This window comes from Electrona antarctica (assembly GCF_951216825.1).
Source record: "Electrona antarctica genome assembly, chromosome: 1".
Classification (NCBI taxonomy): Eukaryota; Metazoa; Chordata; class Actinopteri; order Myctophiformes; family Myctophidae; genus Electrona; species Electrona antarctica.
Window position 1 is genome coordinate 54,791,750 of NC_136806.1, and position 15,732 is coordinate 54,807,481.

The 15,732-nt window shown below is 45.7% G+C and overlaps 1 protein-coding gene across 1 annotated transcript in view; it reads left to right on the forward strand.

The window, feature by feature from the left end:
* diaph2 (diaphanous-related formin 2) overlaps positions 1-15,300 on the forward strand; it is a gene marked incomplete at its 3' end in the record, with an annotated part of 255,964 nt that extends 240,664 nt beyond the window's left edge. Inside the window, exons 22-24 of the mRNA XM_079497475.1 lie at positions 3,391-3,774; positions 14,297-14,411; positions 15,287-15,300. Of these exons, the coding sequence (XP_079353601.1) occupies positions 3,391-3,774; positions 14,297-14,411; positions 15,287-15,300 (513 nt within the window). The remainder of the gene's footprint in view (positions 1-3,390; positions 3,775-14,296; positions 14,412-15,286) is intronic.
* Positions 15,301-15,732: the final 432 nt, after the last annotated feature.

Genomic DNA, 15,732 nt, shown 5'->3' on the forward strand with positions numbered 1-15,732 from the left:
AGAGCTAGAGACTTGTAAGGGTCAATTTATAACCCCCTAAAGGAAACTTAAAGTGCCTGGACCCAACTTTGAGAACCACTGGTCTACTCATTGACCCATTTAGGCCTGACCTCTTCTAAATCCTCCAGTTTTCACGATTTTTCAAAAATAACAGACCTACAAGCTCGTAGATCTTTCAAATGTTCTTTTAAATCATGACAATTTTCTGAAAAACCTCATGTTTCCATATCAGTGGTTCTCAATATTTCATGTCAAGGACCCCAAAAAATATCTAATTGGCTGCCATGCAACACTCATCTGAAAATATGTTGTTCCAGGGACCCCCCCCCCCCCCCCCCCCCAGAAGCAAAGATATGAGTTAAAAACATTGACTCTGAAAGAATATATATTAAAAGATTTGCGCCACATTTTCACGGTTTTTCAAAAATAGCAGACCTACAAGCTCGTAGCGCGCCACTCGGTGGCGCGCTATGAGCTTGTAGATCTGCTATTTTTCAATAGCTAAATTATAACATAATGTTTAAAACACCAAAAGGGGTTCCCGCCCCAAAATGGGTTAATGGACACGAGCAGGGTTCAGGTGGTGATATATACCTCTCATACACCGGACGTATTTACCCATTTTTACAGTTTGTGTCCGGGTGGCTCAGTCGGTACTAGAGCACTCTTTCGTCCACAAGGTCATGGGTTTGGACCCCTGAGCACCGGCGCCAACTCAACATAATTATGAGTAGCACGGCTTGGGATGCGGCAAGTACTGGGAGCCGATGGCCAGCAATCCAATTCCCAGAGGTCAAGTGCATTGTGAAACCGGGATAGACTCCCGCGTCTATTATTTCCCACCTACTAGTACTACTACTACTACTACTACTACTTTACAGTCTTTTCACTTCTTAATCTGCCCTTAATCAACAGCTCAGACATGCCTCATTTGGGTTTCCTTTTATTTTTGTATAAACTTAATCGCACATCCCAGCTGTGCAAGGAGGCAGGAGAGGAATATAAAAAAGGCATCCTCCCGCATGCCTGGGATGGTAATGCTGTCGGACCAGACGAGACGCCTCGTCTCACTGCATGCCCACAGTCAATCAAGGGGGAGTCTTCATCCGTCTCGTTGTCCCGCAGGCTCATTCTCCTGTGTTTTAGGTTGACCTTGTTGGCTCCCGTTGATGTGGAGGTGTAATGGCTTTTTAGAAGACCATCTACACCACTCGATTACAGAGTTCCCCCAGCAGAACAGAACAGGGACGGGGACGGCATGCTGCCGAAGAAGTTTCAGTCATTTCAAAATGCCCTTCTCTTACCCATGTTACTGGCCCCATCCGTGTCAGGATATGTGACTAAATTTGATCAAGAGACTGCCATTGGATTTTTTTGAATTTTCGTTTTTTCATGCCATATGAAAGCAGGGGATCATAGCTTCAAATTGACATATTGGTTGTTCAGTTTGACCCACCAGTTTAGGAGATATGGCTTATAGAGTAATGTCTTGCAGAGAACAGCGAGTTGAGAAAACAGGCTTGAAAGGTTCACTTCTGTGGTCTCTAACATTACACCTAGCTACATGTTTGGGCATTTATTTCATATTTACATGTCAATTGCAGCTCTGACACTTATTTCAGACATGCTCTAGTATGTGAAGAGTCTGCCTGTGCTATTAACTCATTTTTTAAAAAAAAAGGAAAAAAAAAGTTTTTCTCTGGTGAAAAGCTGTAATTTGCACGATGGCAGTCTCTCAGTCAAATCTGGTCACAAATGCCCTCCCCTTACCCATGTTACTGGCCCCATCCATGTCAGGATATTATCATTGGGGTTTTTATATCTCTCCTCCTGCCCCGACCGCTCTCCATCTCTCCCTCTCTCAATGGCGTCCGTCTCCCGTATATTGAGTCGACCGACCCAATTTCCCTACCGCGGTGCGGTGGTGGATTTTGTGGGAACTGGGAAGGAGTCCGCAGAGAGAGCCGGCATATACCGACGTCTGTTATGGGATGAAAGCAGTACTCTACCGTATGTTTCACAATAAATAGCTACTTACCACCTTTTCAATGGGACTGAATGCCCACGGGAACACCACTGGAGCACTTACTGGAGGTTCTTACAGCACGCTTTCCTCCCGCCTTGGCGGTCAGGACACACACACACACACACACACGCACACACACACACACACACACATACGCATACGCACACGCACACACACACACACACATACGCACACACACACACACACACACACACACACACACACACACACATACGCACACAGTTTTCTGAAATACATATTTTCACGATCTTTCCAAAATAGCAGACCTACAAGCTCGTAGCGCGCCACTCGAGCGCGCTACGAGCTTGTAGGTCTGCTATTTTTCAATAGCTAAATTATAACATAATGTTTAAAACACCTGTAAGGTTCTTACAGAATGCTTTCCTCCCGCCTTGGCGGTCAGGACACACACACACACACACATACGCACACGCACGCACACACACACACACACACACACACACATACGCACACGCACGCACACACACACACACTGAATCTGTAGCTCTGTAAAGTGTTAAACGCGATTTAATCGAAAACTTGACTAGCTATTGACTGTTACTGAATAGGACTCAATCATTTGCTGTTATGCTTTTTATTTTATTTTGAGCACGTTGATATAAAACAATTGACTTATTGAAATGTTTTAAGTTTTTTAAGTTTAAAATACTTTTTCCCAGGAGGCAAAATTGCAACTTCTTATTGCAACTTCTTATTTGTAATGTTATATTCTTCAAAAGGTGGGTTATCATCATTCAAATTCGTAGCATTATATGCTCGCTATAGTTTTCTCTTGCAGTTCTCCAAGTAAAATGTACGTAGTTGGGAAAAGTGCGTACAGTACTTGGATACAGAAAGCAGGCAAAGAGTACTGAAGCCGGTGGTACTACTTTTGCCTCTTGGTGTCAAGTATTGAGTCAATGTTCAGTACAGAAGATCACGTTGGCTTTTATTGTATTAGTATTAGTGGAGAAAGACCGGAAACAAGGAGAGAGTGACATGCAGCAAATGGTCCGCCATTACTGAAAATCGGAATTAGCCCTTCACTAAATCCCACCCCTAATAGCGATTGTCCAATGCCAATCCAAATAGTTTAGCAACGGTTGCAGGTCAAGCTTTCTTCGCCGGTAACGTGCCTATTGGACAAGGATGGGTCGGGGAGGGACTTAGTGAAGGGCTAATTACTCCACTAAAATGGTCCAGTACTTGAGTAAATGTACCTAGTTACTTTTCACCACTGGTCAAAGCTACAGTACTTACTGTAACGCGCCCTATAACCACTGTGGTAAGCGGTGCCCCCGTGTGGATCCGACCTGTAACACGCCTTGTCTTGTGTCCAACAGGTAGCGGCCGGACCCGCAGCGGCCGGGGCCCCGCCCCCACCGCCCCTACCGGCGGGGGCGGCACCTCCACCGCCGCCCCCTCCTCCCCCGCCGCCGCCCCCGCCAGGCGGCTGCCCCCCTCCTCCACCCCCACCTCCCCCTCCTCCTCTCCCGGGGATGGCGGGCATGCCTCCGCCTCCTCCCCCGCCCCCGCCCCCTGGCGGAGGCCCCCCTCCCCCGCCGCCGCCCCCCGGGTGCGGGCCCCCGCCTCCCCCGCCGTTCTTCGGAGGCCCGGGCATGCCTCCGCCGCCCGCGTTCATGCCCGTGGTCAAGCTGCCGTACGGCCTGGAGGCCAAGAAGACCTACAAGCCCGAGACGGTCTTGAAGAGAATCAACTGGTCCAAGGTAGGCTCCTGTGCCCCATTTTGGCCTTCTAAATCCTGACCGTTTTCTGAAATACCTATGTTTCTAGTCATCAGTGGTGCTCAATATTTCATGTCGAGCCTGGGCCATGGCTCAGCGGTCCAGGCACCTTGGCTGGTAATCCAGTCTGGCAGTGTGCCGCGGGTTCGACTCCCGATCCCGACGGCCTTTACTGCATGTCTTCCGAAAGCCACAAAAAAAAATAAAAAAAAAAATATATTTCATGTCGAGGACCCCAAAAATGATATGTAAATGTAATTGGCCTCCGACCCCCATCTGTTGTTCCAGGGACCCCCCCCCCCCCCCCCATTTTCACGATTTTTCTAAAATAGCAGACCTACAAGCTCGTAACACAATGCTTAAAACACCAAAAGGAAGTTCCCGACCCCAAAAACGGGTTAAGTTGAAGCAAAGCTTTATTCTGATCATTTTGTGCAATATAGGATATACAATTTCCTCCCAGGCCCGAAACGCGTAAAGCTTTCCCCGGAAATGGCTCCGCTTGGTTTCCTGTACGATGCCTATAGCGGCGCAGGAGTTTTTTTTTAAAAGTGGCCTCGCACAGTATATATGGGCGAAAATATATGTATATGCCTTGCTGAAGGTCCCAACCAAGAAGGGACTGCTATTCAATTCCACACTTAAACCATTTAGGCCTGACGTCGAAATTCTTTAAAATGTTCTTTTAAAATTTAAATCATGACAATTTTCTGAAAAACGTCATGTTTCCATATCAGTGGTTCTCAATATTTCATGTCAAGGACCCCAAAAATGATCTAATTGGCTGCCATGCAACCCTCATCTGAAAATATGTTGTTCCAGGGACCCCCCCCCCCCCCCCCCCCAGGAGCAAAGATATGAGTTAAAAACGTTCACTCTGAAAGAATATATATTAAAAGGTTTGTGCCACATTTTCACGATTCTTCAAAAATAGCAGACCTACAAGCTCGTAGCGCGCCACTCGGTGGCGCGCTACGAGCTTGTAGATCTGCTATTTTTCAATAGCTAAATTATAACATAATGCTTTAAAACACCAAAAGGGGTTCCCGCCCAAAATGGGTTAATCTAGCCCAACAGACTCTCTGCCACGGGCCACTCTATTCCCCGCTCAGCACCACATTTGAAGAGATTCAGCAGTAAACAATTTCCACTGCTCAAGTGTCCTTGCCTTTTCACACTCTTAGCATAATTGAATGAAGACTGTGTTGTGTAATGTTCCGCCACATTTGAATATGGTTTCGATAGGGCATTCTCTGCCATGGATGGCAATATTTTACCATCGTTAATTTATCCATTGCCTCAGGACTTCTTTGCATTAATTCAGTGGTGTTTTGCATATATGCTTCTGTGTAACCTTGCTTTTTGTTTAATATATCCTATTATTGACAACATCAACAGAAACGTTAGGGCTTTGTCTTTGGAAATCACGCTTTTTGGTGAAAACGATGTTTACGGTTTTAATTGGGAGACTAAACCTCAACTTGGTATAAAGCTTTGAATGTTTCCTATTTCGTTAGTGTTACTGGTGGCAGCGGCCTATGCGCGGGAGTCCGGGAACAATGCAAGTTGTGAATGCATGCCCCGCCCACTTACAGTATGCACTACCCGTTGTACAGTAGGAGTATACCCTGGCTGTTTGTGTCCCTCTTATCTTGAGATACGTGAACTACAGACAGACTTTTTTGTAAGATTATTGTTTTGAAGGCACTCATGCATCCGTGAGGAAACGTTAAATGTTGATGGGAGACACGACTGGCCATTTCACCACATTTTATCCAACGGTAACGGGCTATAACGCACGGAATGTGGTAGCCTACGACGGCTCACTGAATGGATAATCACATTTTTATTTCAATTCAAATTCAATTCATAACATTATTGTGCCAGTTCCACCACATTAATCCTCGTATCCCTATTGCAGGGATATAATTTTTGTCAAAGATTTTATATAATATTCGTTCATTTCACATTTATTTTTTAACCCATTTTGACCTGAGATCAGATTCTAAAAATATCTTCTACATCCTGACAGTTTTCTGAAAAAGCTATGTTTCTATGTCAGTCGTCCTTCGATTTTTCCAAAATAGCAGATCTACAAGCTCATAGCGCGCCACTCGGTGGCGCGCTATGAGCTTGTAGATCTGCTATTTTTCAACAGCTAAAGCATAACATAATGCTAACACCAAAAGGGGTTCCCGCCCAAAATGAGTTAATCCATTTCACTGAAGGGGGCCCGCGGCCAGAGGGGGGGGGGGTCCTTGGCGTGGGACATTTTGGGGAACCACTGTGTGTTACCATGTTCCATTCATGCGCCATTCCTGGTACGGTAATGAGCGAATGTGCCTGTGCATTAACCTTGCTTTCACGGACGCCGGAGTCTGGAGATGCAAATGGAATTCATAAGCACCTGAGGAAAAGCAATCTGTGTCTCTTGTGTGGATTAAGTGGGACATAAGTCGTCTGTCTTCTCCGCTCGCAGCAGATGGAGGTGCGGAAGGTGCCGGCAGCCACCACGGACAGATCTTTTTTATTTTTATTCTTTTTAAGGAGGAAAGGAGTAGATAGCACCTTTTTTTTCTCCAAAGCCTTCAACTCTCCTATCTCCTTGCTCCCCTCCCTATAATTTAAACAAGAGTAAATATGAATTATACACGTGGGATAGGACGAGTGTGAGGGGAGGAGAAGAAGCATTCTTATCTCGATGTTGATGAAAAGGATGCACACGCATAATAACTCAATGAGAGGGAGGGGGGGGGGGAGGAAGGAGTCGAGAGAAGATAGACGCGGGGAGTTGACAGAAAGAGGTTATAGCCGCAAGTGAATGAATGTGCACCTTTTACCTTTTTTAACCCATTTAGGCCTGACCTCGAAATTAAAAAAAAAAATCTTCTAAATCCTCCAGTTTTATGAAATAAATAGTTTCACCATTTTTCAAAAATAGCAGACCTACAAGCTCGTAGCGCGCCACTCGGTGGCGCGCTATGAGCTTGTAGATCTGCTATTTTTCAATAGCTAAAGCATAACATGATGCTAACACCAAAAAGGGGTTCCCGCCCAAAATGGGTTAAAATCACCCACTCGGGGCCTCTCCATCTCGTAAGAACAGCATGTAGGCAAGAGTGGGAGAGCGAAGAGTATGTGGGAGTGCTTTGGATAGTAAGAGCAGGCAAGAGCAATAAAGTAAGGACACATTTATTTATTTATTTCCTTTTCATTTTATTTATTTATTTATTCTCCCCCCCCCCCCCCCCCCAGCCGTGCAGCAGCATGTGCGTGCGTGCGTGCATGTGCGTGCGTGCGTGCGTGCCGTGCGTGCGTGCGTGCGTGCCGTGCGTGCGTGCGTGCCGTGCGTGAGAACTGGTAGTGGTAGATTGTAGCCCTGAGGTAGTGTAATGTAATTTCTCCTTGGGTTTGAACACCCACACGGGGGAAACGGAACGCGTTTACGGCAAAAGTAAACGATTGCTCAGTCGGCGTCTGAAGCAGCAGCAAGCCCTGTTCCCCCCCCCCCCCCCCCCACCCACCCCCACCCCAATCTTCAACACTCCTTCAACCCTCCGCACCCCCTAAAAAAAGAACGAGGGCAAACCTCACGTGGAATATGGCCTCGGCCGCCCACATCTTTGAAGGGGATGCTTATTTGAGGCAGAAGTTTTGAGATTCAACTCGCCTCTTCTTGGACACAGATCAGTGGTGTAAAACCGGACTCGCAGAGCATTCGGTGGGTCTTTTTGGACACCACCCGGGCCCCGGTGGTGGTGGCTGGGTTTGGGTCCCTGCGGTCCTGCCCCAGTAAGCTAACCCATTCTGACCTGAGATCAGATTCTAAAAAAATTTATTCTACATCCTGACAGTTTTCTGAAAAAGCTCTGTTTTCTATGTCAGTCGTTCTTCGATTTTTTTCAAAAATAGCAGACCTACAAGCTCGTAGCGCGCCACTCGGTGGCGCGCTACGAGCTTGTAGGTCTGCTATTTTTCAATAGCTAAAGCATAACATGATGCTAACACCAAAAGGGGTTCCCGCCCAAAATGGGCTAAACCACCACAGGAAGGAAGGGAAGAGCAGTGGTGTACACGGTACAAAGTCCACGCCATTACTGTCCAACAAAGTACTGCTCCGAAAAAAAAGTTCTTCACCCACTGCGGCATTAGCAGAAGTTCATACCGGTTCACTGAGTTATCAGATTTATTGCAGAGGCTTCACCAGATGTCCGCAGTGGTGGAAAAAAGTACTTTTACTTTAAGTAAAAGTATTAATTCTGCAATGTAGAAATGCCCTGTTAAAGCATGTAAACGTCCGGAATTTACAGATGTACTTGAGTAAAAGTACAAAAAGTATTGGTATCAAAATGGACTTAAAAGTACCAAAAGTAAAAGTACACATTGTGCAGAATCTCCCATTTCAAGTTTTCAAAATGTATTAAAAAAAGTGTCGGAAATTGGAAAATACTCAAGTAAAGTACCATTACCCTAAAAGTGTATTAACCCATTCTGGGCGGGAACCCCTTTTGGTGTTTTAACTAAGCATTATGTTGTACTTTAGCTATTGAAAAATAGCAGATCTACAAGCTCGTAGCGCGCCACCGAGTGGCACGCTACGAGCTTGTAGATCTGCTATTTTTGAAAAATCGTAAAAATGCGGCACAAATCCTTGAATACATATTCTTTCAGAGCGAACGTTTTTTTTTTAATTTCGACGTCAGGCCTAAATGGGTTAAGTACAGCGCTTGAGTACATGTACTTGGTTACTTCACACCGCCAGACGTGGGCGCTATCTCAGCCCAGACGGAGATGGGACAGATAGGCTGCGGCGGTGCGGTGGGCAGGGGACCACTAATCTGATCACAACGTGGCAGCAGGGGTTGTTCCCACGCCGTGTTTACCACACCTAGCACGACTCCGCTCTACGTTCACCACACGTGGACCCATTCTCTTCCCAAACATTAAGCACTTATTTTGTTACCATAATAAAAATAAGTTTATTAGTTAATGTACAGTATTATTTTCACAAATTCCCCCTCCGCTAAGCACTTTGTTTAATTCGATTATTGTCACCCGTATTTTCTTCCTTGTTGATAATTTTATAGGCGCTGGGAAAAGAGGGCAATTAAAATGAACCACCGCTTGATATTTCCCCTCGCATCGCTCATTCACCGCTGATTCATCGCTCATTCACCGCTGCTGTTGGAAGGTATAGGAGCAGCTTTTAGCTGTTCTCATAACCAACGTGTTATCGTCTCAGCTGTGCTGAAATATCCATACACTACTAGCTCCATGAATTGTAAGGAAGTAAATTGTGTTCGTGAAGCACATAAAAAAAAACGAAGCGCTGTTCAAAAATAAGAAAAACATGAATAAACAATGGTTATGGACACTGATACAAAGGACGGTATACTCCACACAAATGACTGTACAATATATTATGTGGGCCAGTCATTTACATGTTGACTAGCCTGGAACTCACCTATGCTTTCTATGGCATAGGCAGCTCCCGGCAGGATCCACCGGCAGAAACTGTGCGCAGCTGCTGGACATGAGACTAATTAATTAGAGCGACACAGAGAGAGAGGAGTGTGTGTGTACGGGTGTGCGTGTGTGCGTGAATTTAACAAAGGTGCAGACGATCAGAAATCAGCAGAGAGTGAGAGATGTTGGCACTACTCTATGCCGTATTGAAGTGGACTCGGACCCAGACTTTTTCTTTCTCCCTGGAAATAAAAACGTCTGGGTTTCCGAGGCTACATGTTGACTGACTTTAGTCGTATGTACTTGTCTTAGTCATACATCGACTAGCAAATATAGCCGATCTACAACACCACATGAAGCGCCGTGAGCTTGTCGATCTGCAGTGTCCGCTTTATTTGTTTGTTGCCTAAAGGGATATCATGGTTAGTGTGTTAACCCATTCTGGGCGGGAACGCCTTTTTGGTGTTTTAACTAAGCATCATGTTATGCTTTAGCTATTGAAAAATAGCAGACCTACAAGCTCGTAGCGCGCCACCGAGTGGCGCGCTACGAGCTTGTAGGTCTGCTATTTTTGAAAAATCCTGAAATGCGGCGCAAATCTTTGAATATATATATTCTTTCAAAGTGAATGTTTTTAACTCAGGTCTAAATGGGCCCTATAACCGCACACCAAAGGGTCAAGACGGTTTTAGCGTTGTCCCTGCGGTGTGATATGTCTTGTTGCACGTTGACCCACGTTGACCTAGCCTGGTTAATAAACCAGACCGAATCAGCCGTTGGCAAAAAAAAATTGCCTACCAGCGGATTACGGTCTGGCGAGGCTCAGTAGCACGCCTCTTTCCTACAACCGAGAACAGGTCGGACCAATCGGGACACGGTATGCAATATGGGCGGGCTTTGGTACAGTGACGTTCAATGCTTGAGACTTTTGACTGACAGTAGCTCTGACCAATTGCGTCAAAGAGAAAATGTTTGAACCCGCCCCCCGGGAAATGAAATCCAAGTGGAGCCAGCCCAGACTAATATACCGCGACAGTGTTGTGTGATATTAGTCTGGTTTATTAGCCAGGCTAACGTTGACCCACATTGACCCTATAGTGATTCAACGCATGGACTTGGCCCCAAACCACACCAAAGGTGTCGAGACGGTTTTAACGTTAACTCCTTGCAACCGTTTGGACCCAAGGAGTTGCATGGTGACCCTTTGGTGTGGTTTGGGCTTTAGCCTGATTATCAGACTGAAGCTGCCGACCCCTCATCTCAAAATACGTTGTTCCAGGGACCCCCCAGAAGCAAAGATTTGACTTAAAACGTGTGTATGTCCTCCTTATTAGGATTATAAAGATTTGTTAAGGGGCAAATTATGTGACTGCATCTCAGGCGATGTTATGGAGTAACGCAAAAGTAATGTAACGAGTAGTGTAACTAGTTACTTTCTCCAGGGCGTAATCAAGTAATGTAAGGCATTACTTTTTTCAAAAGTAATGTGTAATGTGTAGTGTATTACTTTTTTGAGTAACGGACCCCAACTCTGATATTCAAACATATTTGGGCCACATTTTCATGATTTTTTCAAAAATAGCAGACCTACAAGCTCGTAGCGCGGCACTCGGCGCCGCGCTTGTGCCATGGTCCCCCCCAGAAGATAAGAAAATCTAAATTTTTCAAAATTGTCCAAACATTTGAGATATTTTTCAAATGTCGCAGCACGAAGTGACACGCTGTGAGCTTGTAGATGTTCACGATAAGCCAACAAATGGAGAAAGTGGTTAAAAATGATTGTGATGCTATTTTAACCCATTCTGGGCGGGAACCCCTTTTGGTGTTAGCATTATGTTATGCTTTAGCTATTGAAAAATAGCAGATCTACAAGCTCATAGCGCGCCACCGAGTGGCGCGCTACGAGCTTGTAGGTCTGCTATTTTTGAAAAATTGAAGAACGACTGACCAGAAACATAGCTTTTTCAGAAAACTGTCAGGATGTAGAAGACATTGTAGAATCGTTCCCAGGTCAAACTGGGTTAACCACTTCAACTGGGGACCACCTGGAACCACCCCAAGGACCCCTGGGGGTCCCTAGACCCCACTTTGAGAACCAATAAAACAAAATAATCAGATTTGGTTTCATTGGGGGAAAATGGCTGGCTCTCCAGGGAGGGTGAAGTGTAGTCATTTTTATGCAGCTCAGCTACATTGGATAAAAAAAATAAAAAAAACATACCTCTACTGATGTAAGCTGAGACTTCCTCTGATGTTCTCGTCTTGGCTGTCATAAATCTGTCCTTGTCATGCCTGTCAAGGCCCTTGATATGTGCAAGTATTGGGAAGAAATATATGACGGCCAAGTCATAGTCCTCAACTTTAATAGTAGTAATACATTATCCCATTTCACTTGCTAGCATCTCTGAACATTCCATAACTGTCATAGTCGATAGTTTTACAGCGCCAGATTTGAGTAGTTCACCACCAAGGTTATTAGAGTTAATTCATTAAATAATTAGAAATATCCGTAAATTAACCCATTCTGGGCGGGAACCCCTTTTGGTGTTAGCATCATGTTATGCTTTAGCTATTGAAAAATAGCAGATCTACAAGCCGCTACGAGCTTGTAGGTCTGCTATTTTTGAAAACTGTCAGGATGTAGAAGACATTTTTAGAATCTGATCTCAGTTCAAAATGGGTGAAGAAAAATGTTCTCTGTAATTTTACATTGTTTTACCTGCATTTTCTTTATCACACAATATACAGTAGTTTCATTTTGACTTATTGTGATCTGAACTACACACCTGTAAAGGTGTGCAGCTTTTATCTAATGAAAAATGCAAAGTTACAATAACCTTACCGTGTCCACCCACTATGGCGCTTTTTAGTGGGCAAGGAGTGGATTCTAGTGTTTTGAGTGGGACATATAGGTGAGTGTGGAGAAGGGTGACGGGGCACCTTGTTGCGTGCACAAATGGCCGCGCACACACACACACACACACACACACACACACACACACAACTGTTCCCGCCCACCTCGCACTCATAACGTGTCCTATAGAACAATCGTCAGCATTGAGTGGGCATCATGTTTTGGGTTTGTCTCTTAAGTGTTGCCCCCCCTGCAGCGTTTTGCGTGCCTCTATAACCTCTGGAGGTTTCGAGAGGGCTAAATAATAATCACAGAGGTGCAATAATCTAGCTCTCCATGGTAGAACAACCAGCGGTGTCACTAAGTGTACTCACCCCACCTCACCACTCCACACAACCTGTAGCGGGCAGAGGACGGTGCCACTCACATTAACCCATTCTGGGCGGGAACCCATTTAGGTGTTTGAAAACATTATGTCATGCTTTAGCTATTGAAAAATAGCAGATCTTCTGCTATTTTCAAATCGTTGAATATATATTTCAGAGCGAACATTTTTAACTAAAATATTTGCTTCTGGGGGGTCCCCTGGAACTACATATTTTGAGATGGGGGTCCGTGGCCCAATAGAGATAATTCTGGGGGTCCTTGACATGAAAAAGGTTGAGCACCACTGACATATAGAAATAGGTTTTTCAGGATTTAGAAGCCTTTTTTTTAATCGACCTCAGTCCAAAATGGGTTAAAGGGCAATTATCTGTACAAAACACATTAGAGGCATGTGCATCTCTCTCTCTCTCTCTCTCTCTCTCTCTCTCTCTCTCTCTCTCTCTCTCTCTCTCTCTCTCTCTCTCTCTCTCTCTCTCTCTCTCTCTCTCTCTCTCTTCTCCCCCTCTCTCTCTCTCTCTCTCTCTCTCTCTCTTCTCCCCCTCTCTGATCTGTCCCAGCTATATGTTTCTGTTGGTTAGCTTTGTTTTTAGAAGCTGTGCTGCTTCCTGGAGGTTGTGGTGGGGGTGGGGTGGGGAGAGGCTACACAAAAATGGCCGATGCACACCTCAAAGGTTAAGCGACAGACTGGAAGGTCCCAAATGTTCAGGAAGGGGATCTTTGATATCAAATCAAAATAAAGAGGTCCCGCACACTGTCTGAAACGGCTCTTTGTTAAATCGACCTTCATCAGGACAAACTGATGAAACGTCGATTTAATAAAGAGCATCCTTTTTGTAAGTTCTTTCTTTGATTTGATACCAAAGATCCCTTTCAGAACGGGAGAGGTAAATGAAAAGGGTGCATGTTATGTACTGTATAGTCCATACTGTTTATGATGGTGTATTCTGGTGCCTAATTTAACTCGTAGGAAGGTGTTCATACTAGCATGGCGTCCTGGATAGGTTGTTGAGCTTCAACTGTGGACACAATGAAAGACTACTTTTTTTAAGAATGTTAATCCTAAAACTGTTTGATCTTGCCAAGTGACTTATTTCATTATCTCTCTCGACAAGCATTCTCATAATGCCAAAGCATTAATGGAATACTGCATGATAGAAAAATAATAGGCTATACAGTAGGCTATACTGTACACGATGATGCAATAACAAACGGTGCATACATGATAACAATACACAGACATCTTACTGAAATGCTGTATGTACTGTATTTAAACAAGTCACCCACTGTCCCTCGGTTTGTCTCAGGCTACCTACTGATACCTTGCTACCAACCTTGAACACTCACCTAATAAGAGTCTCTATATAAATCTCTCTTAACCCATTTTGGGCGGGAACCCCTCTTGGTGTTAGCATCATGTTATGCTTTAGCTATTGAAAAATAGCAGATCTACAAGCTCATAGCGCGCCACCGAGTGGCGCGCTACGAGCTTGTAGGTCTGCTATTTTTTGAAAAATCGAAAGAACGACTGACATAGAAACATAGCTTTTCAGAAAACTGTCGGGATGTAGAAGACATTTTAGAATCTGATCTCAGGTCAAAATGGGTTAATACATCTCTCGCACGCACACACACACACACACACACGCACACACACACACACACGCACACACACACACGCACACGCGCACACACCCACCCCCCCACCCCTATCTCCAGTGAGAGGCACGGTTTGAGTGGCAGAGCGGTGGAATGGCAGCCTCTGATTGTGGTGATAATGGAATCCTCGTGTCATTGCAGATAGTGCCTCAGGAAATGGCAGAGAATTGCTTCTGGATCAAAGTCAAGGAGGAGAAGTTTGAGAATCCTGACCTTTTTGCCCAGCTCTCCCTGAGCTTCTCGTCGCGGAGCAAAGGTAAGGGGGCCCCATGTCTCCCCTCTACTTCCTTAATTAATACACACACGCACACGCACACACGCACACACACACACACGCACACACACACACGCTTCATTTTACCACCTGCCACGGTGCTTTCATCTCCCGACACTTTCAAGGAACCGTTTGACTCAGTGAAATGTTAATTATCTTTAATAGGTTGCACATTGTAGCTCCGCCTTTTGAACCCGCCGTCCCTGGATGTTGTCTCCGTGTACGCGTGCTGGTTTTGTTTCTGCCAATTAGAGGGAGACGCCGACGCTATATGTTGCTATTGTTGTTGGGTATTTATGTGTTGTCAGCGAGGATGCTGGGAAATATACAACATGGCTTGACACTTTGTGTTTGTTCTGTGTGCACGTTGTGTGTGTGTGTGTGTGTGTGTGTGTGTGTGTGTGTGTGTGTGTGTGTGTGTGTGTGTGTGTGTGTGTGTGTGTGTGTGTGTGTGTGTGTGTGTGTGTGTGTGTGTGTGTGTGTGTGTGTGTGTGTGTGTGTGTGTGTGTGTGTGTGTCAGCTGAGGACAGACATGGTTTGCTCGCTGCCTTTTCCAGTCCAGTAGGCCAGTGCCCCATTGGGGGCGTCAATGCGTGTGTGTGGGGGGGGGGGGGGGGGGGGTTGAGAGGCGTCTCTTCCAGGGAAGAAGCTCTGGGAGTTCTCTCAGTCTCCGACAGTTTGTTTCTCAGACACACAACCAGGGCTACCTAACTTGCTGATGAATAACACAAGCATTCCGGTGCGAGTTTGCTTTTTTGGGGGGCGGAAGAGGTGTTGCACACGGAGCGGGGGGGGGGAGGGATTGTTGATGTATTCCTCCCACGACAATGTGAGTGTTTTCCACCGTCTACTGACAGCGTATAGCCTCTAATTCTAGCTGCGATGAGGAAGGCCGGGGGTGTGGGGGGGGGGGGGGGGGGGGAGTCAGAGTCCTGTCAAGCCACACAGCTGCAGCACAGTCAAAATCTCAAGCTCAAGTCAAGAGTGTGTCTGGTTACAGCTACCCAGGAGAAGCCCCTGACTTTTTTTTCCCATATCCCCACCGTCTGTTTGGACACCAGTCAGCCCACGAGCAGCCTCTCTCTCTCTACCCCACCACAGCCCCCAGGACCGTGAAACAACACTCATCTATTCTCTCTCTCTCTCTCTCTCTCTCTCTCTCTCTCTCTACGCCGCGAAATAAACAGCAATTTTGCAGCGGCAGCCTTGAGGTGATTTGTCGACGTAATACAGACGGCGCAGGATGTGAGAAAGGATGTTGCTGGGCTTAATGAAGCGGTCGGGATAGGCCTGGGAGTCGTGT